The 12,351-nt window shown below is 36.0% G+C and overlaps 1 protein-coding gene across 1 annotated transcript in view; it reads right to left on the bottom strand.

Moving 5' to 3' along the window:
* The window catches only part of TMPRSS15 (transmembrane serine protease 15), a 53,275-nt gene extending 44,527 nt beyond the window's left edge, over positions 1-8,748 (bottom strand). The window contains exons 1-6 of the mRNA XM_018076931.2: positions 8,604-8,748; positions 6,367-6,497; positions 6,007-6,074; positions 5,120-5,164; positions 2,770-2,912; positions 983-1,024 (exon numbers count right to left, since the gene is read on the bottom strand). Of these exons, the coding sequence (XP_017932420.1) occupies positions 983-1,024; positions 2,770-2,912; positions 5,120-5,164; positions 6,007-6,074; positions 6,367-6,497; positions 8,604-8,748 (574 nt within the window). The remainder of the gene's footprint in view (positions 1-982; positions 1,025-2,769; positions 2,913-5,119; positions 5,165-6,006; positions 6,075-6,366; positions 6,498-8,603) is intronic.
* Between the last annotated feature and the right edge of the window lie 3,603 nt (positions 8,749-12,351).

Here is a 12,351-nt window from a genome sequence, read left to right as displayed (position 1 = left end):
TTAACAATACAACCTCAAGCAGACACAAGAAAAAGAGGGAAGAAATTCACACAAGGAATATTACTGCCATTCCAGCCTGATGTGCTGACAACTCCCAGCTCCCTTCCCCCTTCCTCTGGCACCTTCCCCCGTCTCCTAATTTCTTCATGAGGATGTTGAACTTAGGACAGAGGTAAGCATTGAGATAGTGTACCAGAGGAAGGGACAGATAGGAAAAAATCATATGTTAGCAGTTTTAACTGTATCTTTGGGAATAAGCTGTAGTAATTGTACTCTTTGGACTATACGTTAATAGGCCTGTAACTAGACTAATAATTGTTTCATTGCTATGACTGTAATTAGACTATCAATTAATACTTGTCTCCTATATTCATAGATGCATTTCTTTAGCTTATATACACTGCATGAAGCTCATGGTCTGGTACCCTGCCGTGGAGAATTTCTATGTGATAATTTGTGTGCAGTTTGTATGTGACACCTCTACCTGCCCTCAGTGCTACAAAGCACTTCCTGTTTTATTCAGCTGTCTGGCTGACTTTTGGTGGATTTGTGCTCACTGAATTTGTGAGACTAAGGAGTTTTGTCTGCTTCACACCTTATCATCATAAGATGTCCAGTGATAGTGAAAGTCTGTCAATCAACATGGCTCAGTAAATCAGTAACCACAGCATGACAGTGTCGCCTACCTGTCGAAATCTGAGAAAACTTCAACTTGTAACTCAGCTGGCTGAGGGAGACTCAGCTTTTGATTTGATCCACTAATTAAGCTCTTAGAGCTTCTGTACAGACTTCAGATCAGTCACTGCTTTCTCAAATTGTCAGAAGCAGTGAAGGCAGCTAATTAGCACTGGATGGACCCTGGCAGTCAAGCCCAACGTCCAAGGAAGCTTTATTAAGTAATACTGGCTGAACAGCAAGTCTTATGTTCCTTCATGTTGTATTGGCAACAAAAAATAGTTCCTGTTTTATGAAAGATACTGACCTGATGAAGGTAAAGGTGTCACTGTGGTAAGATTTTCATCAGCTATTGGAAGAAAACAAGTTCATTTTAAACTTCTATTATAGCAGGGTTTCTAGTTTTATATGACAGAAATAAAGGTTAAAGAAAAAAATCATCATGACTATTTCTCACTGAATCACTAGCAGTATCCTGCTTTCCTCCTTTTGCCTGTCTCAACCTTTTCCCAGTCTTTGCTCAAACTCCATAACCTTCCTAAGGAGGAAATGTCCTGAAAGTGAGTTGAGGTTATGAGGTTTCATGGCCACTGCAATTCCTTTGAATCCTCAATCCCTATTCATTGTATTGCATATAGAATGTCTTCATCTGGGAAATCTTTGTCTTGAGACTTTATATTCTATAGAGATTTTCAGAGCACCTGTGTCTTATAGAACAGCATTTAGAATAGATAAATGAGTTAAAATTAACCTGGGATAATTTATAAGAGAGAAAGTTGCCTTTAATCACTGTGAAAACTTATTTAAAGCAAGCCACACCTGTGTTGTAGATCTCTCCCTCTCTGAAATAGGAATAATATTTCTCTTGTAGAACATATTGAGATACATGACGCAAAACTGCCATATATGATTATGATTATTAATTAGTTACAATTATTTTATTGAAGCACTCCTGATGGAATGGGCAGATGACAACACATGTGAAAAGAGGCATTTTAATGATCCACAGCAGTAAAAGTTTGACTACTTCAAAGTTCATCAATGGATATAGAATCTTTTAAAAAGCTCTTCATTATTTTCTTTGGTGACATTTTTGAAGTATAATGAGCAATCACTTTCCACAGTTTTGTGCAGTTATTGAGAATAACTTCTTATATGTGGTGCAATAGTAAAGAGAATTAAAGATTCCAAGACTCTGAATTTAGCCTTTGAATAGCTGAAGTACTTAGCAAAAAATACATCTTTTAGAATAGAGACATGGTACACCAGATTCAAACTCTTAAAACACTCAGTTGCTACTTAATAGTAACTCCAACAGGTCTTAAAATGTCAGCTAATCAACTTCCACTTCAAAGAATTCAAATTGTTTTTTATCCTCATCCTCAGTAAAAGTCTGTTTTGAAACTTTGTTGAGGTAAAAATGAAGGTTCCCATTGATCTTAATGGGCTTCCACTTAGGCTTTGATAAATTTTCTAGTACTTACATAAAATAACTATACTTGTATACGTGCAGAATTTAAAACTACCTAGTCTTTTAAGTCCTATTCCTTTTTTTTTCTCACCTGCGCTTTACCTAAGCTTTACAGGAATATGAAGCAAGTTCCCTGGGTGTACTTTTCCAGAAGCCATGTTCAGTATTAGTTTGTTGTTCTTACTGACATCTTTTCAATAAATGGGTCTTCACCCTCTCTGAGTCTGAGCCCTTTCCTTATTCTTTCACAAAACAAAACTATAACTGCATTTATTTATGAAACAACATAGTCGGAGCTTAATTGCTTTAATTTGAGAGCTAAAAAAATTGCAAATATTATGCTGCATAAAAGAAATGAAATGGAGTGGTTTTCACTGGGAAATCACTGCTTTGCCCTCTACTCCTGCCTTAGTGAATGTACACGATGCTGGTACATACTTCTAGTAGACAAGGTTGTAAATGATTCTCTGAGCTGTTCCTGAAAGATCTGTAACAGGGAAGGAGGGTACCCAAGAGCAAAAGTAACAATCCTTCTGCTGTTTGGGAGCCAAAGTATTCATTCATGTTACTTGTAGTCCTCAAGGATTTTTGGAGTTAAAAAAAAAACAACTTACTGATGTTACCTGTGACTTGAATGCTGTTCACATCAATTTTCAAAGTCTGGGTAGGATTAGGGTTACTTGTGTTGACACCCAAAACCAGCTCATTTTTTACTTTCTCAGCTGTTACCATCTGGGTAAAATAAAGTTTGAAGATCACAACAACACTAGCAATACAAAATAAAGAGGTTCATTAGTTATTCTAGCTAATGAAATAAATCTGCTACATGATATCATCTAGACAATATTTAATTCTAACATTGGTTCCATTTGTAAAGTCAGATTGTCTTTAAGTGTTGACTTGCAAAGATGGCACGCAAAGAAACACCTCTTAATTATCTGGTAGGTTTGAATTTTGGAGAAACTTTGTTCTTTCTTTATCTGCACATATTTTCACTGGGGAAAAAAACTAAAAAAAAGTTTATATCAATTGCTGCACCAGACCTGAATTTGAAGAAAACTAAAGAAGTAGGTTTATTGTCATTCAACAAGTTTCCTAGTTTCAGCCCTAAAATATTGATGGTGACCTTGAAGTGTTATGAAAATTGTATAATATATTCATGTCACAAAAGTGATCCCTTCTGTAAAGCAAAGACCATCTGTGGGTTCTGCGTTTCTGAGGATCTCCTGTGCAATTGCCTGGATTCTCACAAGGAAACAGTAATGGCTGAAAAGAGAGATATTTTGAAATCATGGTTATACTGCATTTAACTTCTAGAGGGCCTGAGTTTTATCCAGAGTGTTTTCTGTTTGCTGCCTCCCATCCATTCTGGACACTATTATGAAGTTTTATATCTGTAGCTAGAGTAAGGTAATGCCAAAGTATGATACTTTCCAAAGTTTTTCTCCTTTTACTTAAACTTAGGTGCAAACTTTTTTATTCCTAAGCACTTATACTACCCATTTGCAAGTGACTCAGTAGTGCTCTTTGTAAGGAGTGATTAATCCTGCCATTTTGCTGAGCGTAGTTTGTAGTTTGTAACATGTGGAAAAACCTCCCCTCTTGCATATTTCTGATAACCTCTAGGCCATGCTGAGCAAACAAAAGCTTTTACTGCTATCCTTGTGACTCAGCAGAGCTTCAAGGGTGAAATAACAAGCAGATTGCCTAAAGGGGTAAACACTTTTTAAATGAAAAGAAAATAATTTCTGAGACAAAGTACTATTCAAAGCAGAAATGAAGGCAGATCCTTACTGATGTATTAAAAGCCAGATCCAACTTTCACTAACATCAAATTTTCTGTGACTTCTGTAATTTTTGTGTCAAGATACAGGAGTGGAATTGTTATTGCCAAATACAACTATTTAACACACAGACACTTAGATTTCCATCGATGGAAAGAAAAAAGCTGTTCTTTAGCATAACTGGTCTCCTCCTAAAAAAGGCATCTAAATTGATCAGGTGAGAAAACTAAAAACCCATCACTTACAAAGACAATCTTGAGCAACCAGCTCAGAGATGTCTTCATCTCTGATGCCCAAATTTTGATGAGAATAGCCCCTTTCTATGTGCAGAAACTAAATTGTGCTGACTGGATCTACCTTCACACGGACAAAAACCTGGAAGTGGCCTCCTACTGCATACTCCATTCCTTTAAAGCTATAAAATTCTCCATGAAGTGATCATACTCCACCTAATTAGGAGTATATCCTCTCTATTCCAATCAAAAGATTGTTCTAATTAAAATGTAATTCCTATTAATTACAGGTATTCACGGTTGGTTAATATCCTAAACCACTTTTTTCTTATTTAAGTATGGTCATTCAAATAAACTATCTTCTCTACACATTTATCAACTTTATATATTAACAGCAAACACTGATACCACAAGCACACCTGTTATCACAGAACTGCATCACCTGTTGTCATGTAATCTGCACTTTGACTTTGTGGTCTTACCTATGAGACAGCTAATGATATCATTCATTTCTCAAGATCTTTCAGTTCTGCTTGTGTCTTAATCTTTTGTCCTTAATCAGTGTGTCATCAGACCTTTCTCTAAAACTTGAGTTAGGAGTAATAACATGAGATCTGCCCCCCAGTTAAAGAAGCATTCCACAAGCAAGCTCAGCACAAAATGATATCCTTTCCCTTCCAGATAGTTTCTTATCTACTTGACTGTGACTTTTCCATTTCTCTTTCTAAATCAACAGTTCCAGGGACTATTGCTTTTTTTTTTTTCACTTCTAATCCTAAAGGATGTTTTTGAAGGAAATATGTGTCTTGAAGCTTCATTCTTTTTAGAGATCCTCATGCAATCTGTAAAGATGTTTTTTTTTTTCATCTATTCGCTGTCCACAGAAGAACTGTCTAAATCAATAGCATCATTGTCTCCTGCCCATATTTTAAGTAAACTTTGTCATATGCAATTACCCAGTCTCTGACTTCTCGAATCTTTTCAGACCATCTTCAGACTTCCTGCAGAAAAAAAACCCAACAATAAAAAACCCAAAATACAAAAGCATGTTTCCCCTTGATTTTATAATGTGGATAGGATGAAAGCACGTTCTGAAATTGTTTAATAATGGAAGACAGTATTACATGTGTTTTGCTGAATCAGGACCTTATTAAGAATAGTGCAGATGGAATTAACATTGCAGAACTCACTGTAATGAGGGACTTTTTTGTCAGTTGGCCTTCAGTAGGACAATCAACATAATAGGAGATTGAAAATGAGATCAAACAAGCTTCATTAAATGAAGCAGGTCTTCCTGTACATATTTTATGGAATCTTTAGGACACACAGCGTGCAGCTTTGCCTGGTGCCAAATGACAGTCTCACTTGCTAACAACCTAAGGAATATGAGATACGTGGATCCATGTCCATAGGGACATATGAGTCTATTTCCATACATCTGAATCTATTTCCATACATCTCATCTTATGCCAGAAGATCTCTAACCTGAAATTTCTTTTGGATGGCAAGGACCAGGAACCCTGCAAACACAGCAGCTTGGGAAAAAATAATTTAGCAGTTCTTTAAAATATAGAATTTTTGTGAGTTGATCTTAGGGCTCAGCCTTACTGGTTTGGTCAAGGCACAGACACACGGGAGTCTGAGAAGAAAGTTTGGCTAACTAAGCACATTGCTGTCAAACTTACCAGAGTAGCACTTGAAAGATGGAAGATAGGGAAAGAATAATATGGAATGTTTCCAAGGATGTCTTGAAAAGCAAGGTATCGGTAAGTTTCTCCTGAGAGAAACAGCTAAGCGAGGACTTTAGTAATTTATTTTCAAAGTTTAATTAAGCTGTACCTACTTGAACTGGGAAATTTCACATCTCTCAAATGTGTTCTTCAGATCACTTTCTTGAAAGACCTTTTCTACCTACAGGAAAAGAAGAAATCTTAAACCAATATAGCATTTAAAAATACACCCAGTCAAATACTATATTTATGGTTTTAGTACTAAATCACTTTTTTCTATACTAGAGAAGCAAAGTTTTTTTCTGATGATTCACTGATTTTCACAGATAAGGAATATATTGAGTTCTGACCAGGCTTAGGACCTTAAATAACTCTTCTAGGAGAGAAGAAAAAGCCATCAACAGCAGCTCATGTTAGGGAATTAATGTACTTACAGATACTCTTGAATTAAATTGAAACTGATAGGTTCTTACCAATTGTTCAACATCAAAGGCAAGGACTTTGAAATCAGCTGATGAACTGTTTTGCAAAGCAGGAATGAATGATGTTCCAGAGATTATTTTAAATATTCCCATGTAGCCATGACTATTTGCATCTGCTTCAGCTAGATAATGAAAAATAAAATTCAGTATTTTGAATTATATGGAAAAAAATTGAAAAAATTGCATTAGATTTCATTCTACCCATGACTTCTAGATTTTCATTTTACTTTGGAATCAGAGATGTTTTTCCTAGTACTGGTTTCAAAAAAGTAAGAACATTTTTCAATGCTTACAATAGTTAAAACTGTAAACTTATTTTTGGAAATACTATTTGTCTTTGGTTCTCATTATTTTAAATTCTGTTTCAAATGCTGTTCTCCAGCAACACTGTGAATGGATGAAAGGGACTGGTATGCCCAGTTATGTCTAACAAAAACAATAAAGATATGTGGGGAGAATAATAGTGAATTATGAGGTTTTGATGTGTTCTGAATTAAAAAATATTATGAATTACTGCCTTACATTTTCAGTATTAGCACTGTACACTTTTTATATGTGTTTTTGATGACAGTACTGGAAACACCAGTGTCAGACCAGCTAAACCATTTTTGATCCAAACTTTCTTACCAGCACATACAGGAAATTCTGGGAGGATTTATAAGGAAACTAGATAACTGGTCCTTACTGCAAATTTGATCTAGATTTTAATATGTTACAGCATATGAGATATCCATAAAACAATTTATTATACATTAAAAATATTTCCTCCCTGTGTGAAACACTGGAAATTTTCAGAAAAGACTTGTATTAATGTGGTTGACTGATAGGAAATGCCTTTTGCTTACCAGTTACAATTCCAATGGTATTTTTAGGTTGTTTGAAGGCATTAACACCCCAAACAAATTTTAAGACACAAGCAGATAAGCAATAAATACTACAATTAACAGCTTTTGTTGGAAACAGCTCAGTGACACCAATTTAATATCAACTAACAACAGCAGACTACTTTGAGCTTCTTTGAAAGCCATTTATCCTTACAACAATTGCAAATCTGTTTAGCAAATGTTTCTAAATAGTAAAGGTCCTTTTTATTATATATGTCAAATACATTTTTTTAAAAAGTGTTTTATAATTATTATTTGCACGTGAACAAATTCTGGCCTATTCATCTTCTAAAACCAAAGCCATTAATTTAAAACCTGTCTCTAGATGCAACAATACACCATTTTGTACTACTGGAATTTGATAGCATTCTGGTGAGAGGGTAAGAAAGTCAGTAGAGGGAACAACTTTTAAAATCTGTAAAGAAAAACAATAGCAACTAGAGAAATGAACACGATATTCTACAAAAGAGATGTTTTGGGTTTTTTTAGCACACTTAAAAATTTAGTCCTCATGGGCTTCAGTATATTTTTTCATCTACAAAGGTCACTGTGATACTCTCTCCAAGAGCTCCCTGTCTCTCCTGTACTGTGGAGCCCTGAACTGGACACAGTACTACAAGCGTGGCCTTACCAGGGCACAGTTAATATATATGCACAAGATCTCTTAAACAAAATTTCAGTTCCATTTGAAAATCCTCCTACATCAACGTTTTAATTTAGTTTACTTTGAGTATCGGTAACTTTATTCTATCACATTTTGAGAATTAGCTGAAGATTAAAAATGACTTTATGTTAATTATACATAAGGCTGACAGCTGACTGTCTAATGCAGGATCTCTCTCACACCAGTACATTACTTTAAAATAAATATTTTTTAAAAATAAAAATGAAACAATTCCAAGAGAGAGGGAACACTTAAGGACTTCAGTGGATTATCAATGTCTTCTGATACAAACTTCATACATGGAGAAAAAACCTAAATATTTACAGTTTTCTATATTATCTTCTCTAGTTCATAAAGATGGTTGAATTATCAAAGTTTTATAGTTTGGATTGCATTTCAGGGACCTCTCCCAAAGCCTGAACCATGAAAATTATTTTCTATGACTTCAGAAAATGATTAAAGAGCTTGTTTTTTTTCCCCTATTTTGTTGACATCAATTTTCAGGGGAGGAGAGGAGGAAAACACACATAAACCCCATAAAACACCACTTCTCCCTCACCAGCATTAAAAGCATAACAAGAAATAAGAAATACAATTACAATGGAAACACCACTGGCTTCACAGTTTGAACATCTACTGAAGAACTCCTGAAGGTAATTAGCTAAAGGTTGGCTACTCACCCTGTTCCAACTCCTGGACTGATAACCAAGAAAGTACAAGCAGTCCAACAGAAACACACAAAAAAACTGCAATCAGAGATGCAAACCAAATCTCATAGTTACTAACAGGAACGTATTTCTTATCAGATGACTTTTTCTGCTTCATTTCTCTCTTGAAAGCTTGCGTGAATTAAGGACTGACAAAAGACACAGCCTGAAAAGGAGGGTAGTGATCCACACTGAACAGATCCACAATATGAACAGATATTTATAGGACACGGTCGTAAATTAATTACACCATAAAACTTTGTTGACATACGTTTTTACAGCACTCCCAAGCAGTTATATTCGTGCACAAGACAAGTACATGGGAAGGAAAAAAAAAAATCCCTTCAGAAAGAAAGCATTGAAGATTATGTCTCAGATAAAGAACAGGTAAAACCGTTGAAGTGTAAGGTCGGTCACTGGATTTGCACTATTTCTTGTAATTTGATATTTTTAAGACACAATATAAAATATTGCTGTCAGATTTACTGCTTATACAGGTTGTTTTTCTTAATTCTTCACAAGTGCAATTATGAGGACAACAGTGAAAGCCATATCTTTCCTTATTCTGGTTAAAAAGTTCCTTTAAAAGTAATTTTATTTATATAGGAAATGCTGGGAAATGAGTTGTTTAGTAATGTGCCATAGTTCAGCAACATGGTCAGCACTGAATAGTAAGCAGTTAATAGTAAGCACTGAATAGTTAGCAGCACAAATTTAATCTGTGTAAGGCATGGTTCTTTGACCACTTAGCTGGAGAGCTAACCAGAGAAGACATTATGAAATGCATGCTTGCTTTGTATTTTTCTTACCAGGCATAAATGTGCCATGGGATGCAAGTCCTCGATAAAGTTAGAGCATTGTGGATGGCCAGTGCTGCATCTTTAATAAAGCAATATTAAATTAAACAGGCAGTGTACCAACCAGTCCAAAACATTTGGTTATAAGTTTAATCTATCAAAACTTTTGAGCTCCAGAAAAATAAAGTCATACTGATTTTATGTTTTGTGCTCTGTGAGCTACTGATGTTGGCTCCAGATCAGAGGTCTAAAGTCCAGACTTATGATGCAAATTTCCTCAGCTCTCCTTTTCGTACTTGAGAATTTGAGCAAACCAACCATATTCCTGCCTGTCAATGAAGAGGGAAACTTGTCTAAGTCAATCTTTGGAGGAAAGAAGCTCTACCTATCTGTAAATTGACAGAAATGGAGATAATATAAATTGGGAAGAAATTAGAAAGTCTTGAAATTATGTCATCTGAGATGACATAGCAGTTCTCTTCCTAGTCTTAGAGAACCAGGGTATTTGAAAGGATCTGCAACACAACTGATCGGATTTAAAGCATTCTAAACCACAATCAAGATCTTGACCTGACAGTAGGATCTTAATTTAGTTTATTATCGTAACACAATGAAAGAAATATGGTAATATTTCCCATTACTAAAAATAAAAGATGACTTACTTAAACTCAAAGTTTTTAAAACCAAATTCAGGGCAGCTAAATCATATTGCCCTTTCAGAGCAAGAGTTCTGTATCCCCAGTCTGTATCCTGCAAATGGATGAGATCTTTGAGTCATCAGGTGACATAGGGTAAGAACTGCTTTTGTATATGTTGTGTATGACACACACACATATATATAATATAAATGTGTGTGTGTAGATATATTTGTATACTTATGAGTGGATTAAATTTGTGCGCTGAAGGCTGCTGAACTGTGGCACAGTAGTGTCTCTGAGTTTTCAGCAATAATTTTAATAATCTTCATTACAAGGGGTTTAAGTTTCTATACTTTTCTGAATATTGAATCTATCACACAGGTTCGGGATGCCTCTAAATAGCTCAGTTGTACATGTCAGAGTTATGCAATAACAGTACCCAAGCTGGAGCAGGGGAAGAATGCGAAAAGGAGGGAGTGACAGAGAAGCTATTATGGACTGACCACAACCCCCAGTCCCCATCCCCCTGCAACACTTGGGGGTGGCAATAAATTCAATTACTTTTCCCCAAGCTAAGTGTGTTTTACCTGTGATGGTAATCAGTGAGTGACCTCCCCATCTTCATCTTGATCCAGGATATTTTCTCTCCTCTCCTGCACTGTTGCGAAAGTGGCTGGGTGGGCATATGGCAGCCAGTCAACATTAACTCACTGCAGTTGTCTGTGCTGCATGAAATAATACCAGTTTATTCCTGTTTTATTCCTAATCAGACCTTTTTTATCATAAATCTGAAGAGTTTTGCGCAGATGGACTTTGGACTCCTCTGTCATATTTTGCATAATTTAACTGTTTGTATCATTGGCATGGTATATCACCAGTAAAACATAAAAACTATTACCCAAAGATGACACTGCATTTTAAATTCTGAATTTATGCCCTAATGGTGAAATGATTAAGTGGAGAAGTAAATCTGTGGCCATTTACAGTTCACACACATTGATTACAGTCTGGCTGAGGACATGGATACTCTCAGGCTGGAGTTGTGATTAGCTGTGACTCCTGCAAATGAACTCATTTGCTAAACAATTCTAGCTGGCGATAAGGTCATGGTAGCAATAATTAACAGGCAAGCCCTGGACACTGAGCTGATAGTAAGTAAAACTGAGATCTTTCATTAATTTTTTTGTAACCTGCACTAGTGTGATATGGTTGTAAAAGAGTGCAGGAACTCATGATTTCACATTTCATTTGTAAACCTTCAAAATGAGGGCAACAGACTTCAGCAGTGTGCCAATCCCAACTTACCATCAGTCAGGAGTCACAGAAGCAAGGCAGTTTATGCTGGAAGGGACCTATGATGGTCATCTGGCCCAACCTCCTGCTCAAGCCAAATTAGATCAGGCTGTTCAGGACCATGTCCAGGCAAGATCTAAATACCTTCGAGGTGAAAGACCACAAAAACACTGCGGAAAAACTACCTGTGCCAGCACTGACTACCTGCACAGTGATTCCCACCTGCTCCCTACCCCTGGTATCTCACTGAAATATCAATTGGTGTAATTTGTGTTCATTGCCTCTTGGGCTTTCACTTTGCAATTCTGAGAAGAGTCCATCTCTGTCTTCTCTGCAAGGTATCTGAAGGCAGCAATTAGACACTCCAATCAGCACGTCAGCCCCAGCCAGTACTGCTGTGTCGGGTTACTCCATCCCAGATTCTGGACTTTGCACTTCTTAAACTTGGTTGAACATTATGAGGTTTCTGCCAGGCCATTTCTATGCCTCTTAATGACAAGTACACCCCGTAACTGCAGACTTCCCCCTAGCCATGGACTTCACTTGTTTCTACTTTTATTCTTCCTTTAATTACTTGTCTTCTTCTAAATTCTCCTACAGGTTTAGTTTTATATTTTTTTTTATCTTTATCATAAAAGTTTATTTTTCACTTTAATTTCCTGTACGAACTAATAGGACCCTTGTAAGTTGGATTTGGTTGGCTTGCTACATGTCTAAACTGATGAAACAGTATGATCCATTCAGGAGCAGAGGGAGCATTAACCACTTACTACCAAATTATTACCATCTACTGCAAGTTGTGAGTATTGACAGGTCATGAACAGCCTGTAGTGAAGGAATTAATCACTGTAGGAAATAACGTAAAATTCATAATAACAAAACAGATTATTCAGTTCTATTGGAAAACAAATTGCAAACAGGAAACTAATGAAATCAGTTGCATATTTCCTAAACTCTAGTTTTATGACACCATTTGTAAACTATATGATAAAA

The sequence above is a fragment of the Manacus vitellinus genome, unplaced genomic scaffold (assembly GCF_001715985.3).
Source record: "Manacus vitellinus isolate BGI_N305 unplaced genomic scaffold, ASM171598v3 scaffold_34_pilon, whole genome shotgun sequence".
Lineage (NCBI taxonomy): Eukaryota > Metazoa > Chordata > Aves > Passeriformes > Pipridae > Manacus > Manacus vitellinus.
Note: the sequence above shows the minus strand (reverse complement) of the source record. Positions and strands in the feature narration are given on the sequence as shown.